General features: G+C 66.8%; 1 protein-coding gene across 1 annotated transcript in view; it reads right to left on the reverse strand.

Moving 5' to 3' along the window:
- H696_00626 (hypothetical protein) overlaps positions 1-724 on the reverse strand; it is a gene marked incomplete at its 5' end in the record, with an annotated part of 6493 nt that extends 5769 nt beyond the window's left edge. The window contains 2 exons of the mRNA XM_009494507.1: positions 20-425; positions 581-724. Coding sequence (XP_009492782.1) covers positions 20-425; positions 581-724 — 550 coding nt within the window. The remainder of the gene's footprint in view (positions 1-19; positions 426-580) is intronic.
- Positions 725-1124: the final 400 nt, after the last annotated feature.

The raw sequence follows: 1124 nt of genomic DNA on the forward strand, positions 1-1124 counted from the left end.
GGGGGGGGGGAATACGCACGAGCGGCGTCACGAATGGCGGCCATCTGCTGCACCCGAGCGGCCATGGTCCGGTGGAGGTTCTGCATGCTGGCGGCCAGGTATGATTGGTACCAGTAGACCGAGGCCAGCTCGTGGGGGTTGTACAGGCGCAGCTCGGTCCCGAGGGCCAGGAAGTCGCGCATGAAGGACAACTTCAAGTGCACGGCATAGTTGTGCAGGAATTGGAAGTACCCGGTGCCCGGGAGGGAGCCGGCATCACCGGCCACCGTTGCATGGTGCGGCCACTTGGCCAGGGCGGCCTGGAGTTTGGCGTCCGTTTGGACGGCCATCCGCCGGAGGCCGTCGCTCTCGGCGATGCTGCGCCGGAGGGAGTGCAGCGCGCGACCGCGGTTCTGAAGCAGGTAGATCAAGCAGGTGGACAGGAACTGTGGAGTATTTTTGCCCCTCACACGGTCAGCAAGCGAACAGGGGCGAGGCCCCTGGAGGGGGCAGGGGCAGGGCAGGCAAGCGGAGGATGGCATGTCGTGGTGGCAATGATGGCGGCGGCAGCGGCGGCGGCGGGGAAGTGACGGCCACGCACGGCATGGCACTCGGCGAGGAAGGGCTGGACAATGTCACGTAGCCCGGGCGGCACCTCACCCGAGGCAATCAGCTCCGCATCATGCGGGCCCGTCAGCTGGAAGCCCGTGACATGGCAGATGTGGCCGAGCATCAAATCGCTCATGGGACGGCCCTGGTACTGGCTGCGCGGGAGGAGAAGCAAGTTGGTGCCACCATCGAAGAGAGTAAGCTGGACACGTTTCGCCCAGGAGGAGGGAGAAAGGGCGGCACCCCACGAGGGCACAGCAAAGGCAGAGGCGACAATGCAGGCCAGGGGGGAGCGGAAGATGCCGGCGCCCACAAGGCGCCCGGAGGAAGAAGAGTCGCAAGTCGGAGCGAGAGTCAATCAAACAGGAATGCCCGGGTGGAGAAAGTGCCCGGCAGGAGCAGCCACACAGGCAAGAGCAGGTGTCCCCTCCCACCCCCCCCCGCCCGGCCCCCCCGGCCCCCCCGGCCCCCCCGGCCCCCTACCTTGCTCCTTCGTACGCACGCGCAGCGTCGACCGAACAAACAGGTTCGGGAAG

Source organism: Fonticula alba, assembly GCF_000388065.1.
Source record: "Fonticula alba strain ATCC 38817 unplaced genomic scaffold supercont2.1, whole genome shotgun sequence".
NCBI classification, from domain to species: Eukaryota; order Rotosphaerida; family Fonticulaceae; genus Fonticula; species Fonticula alba.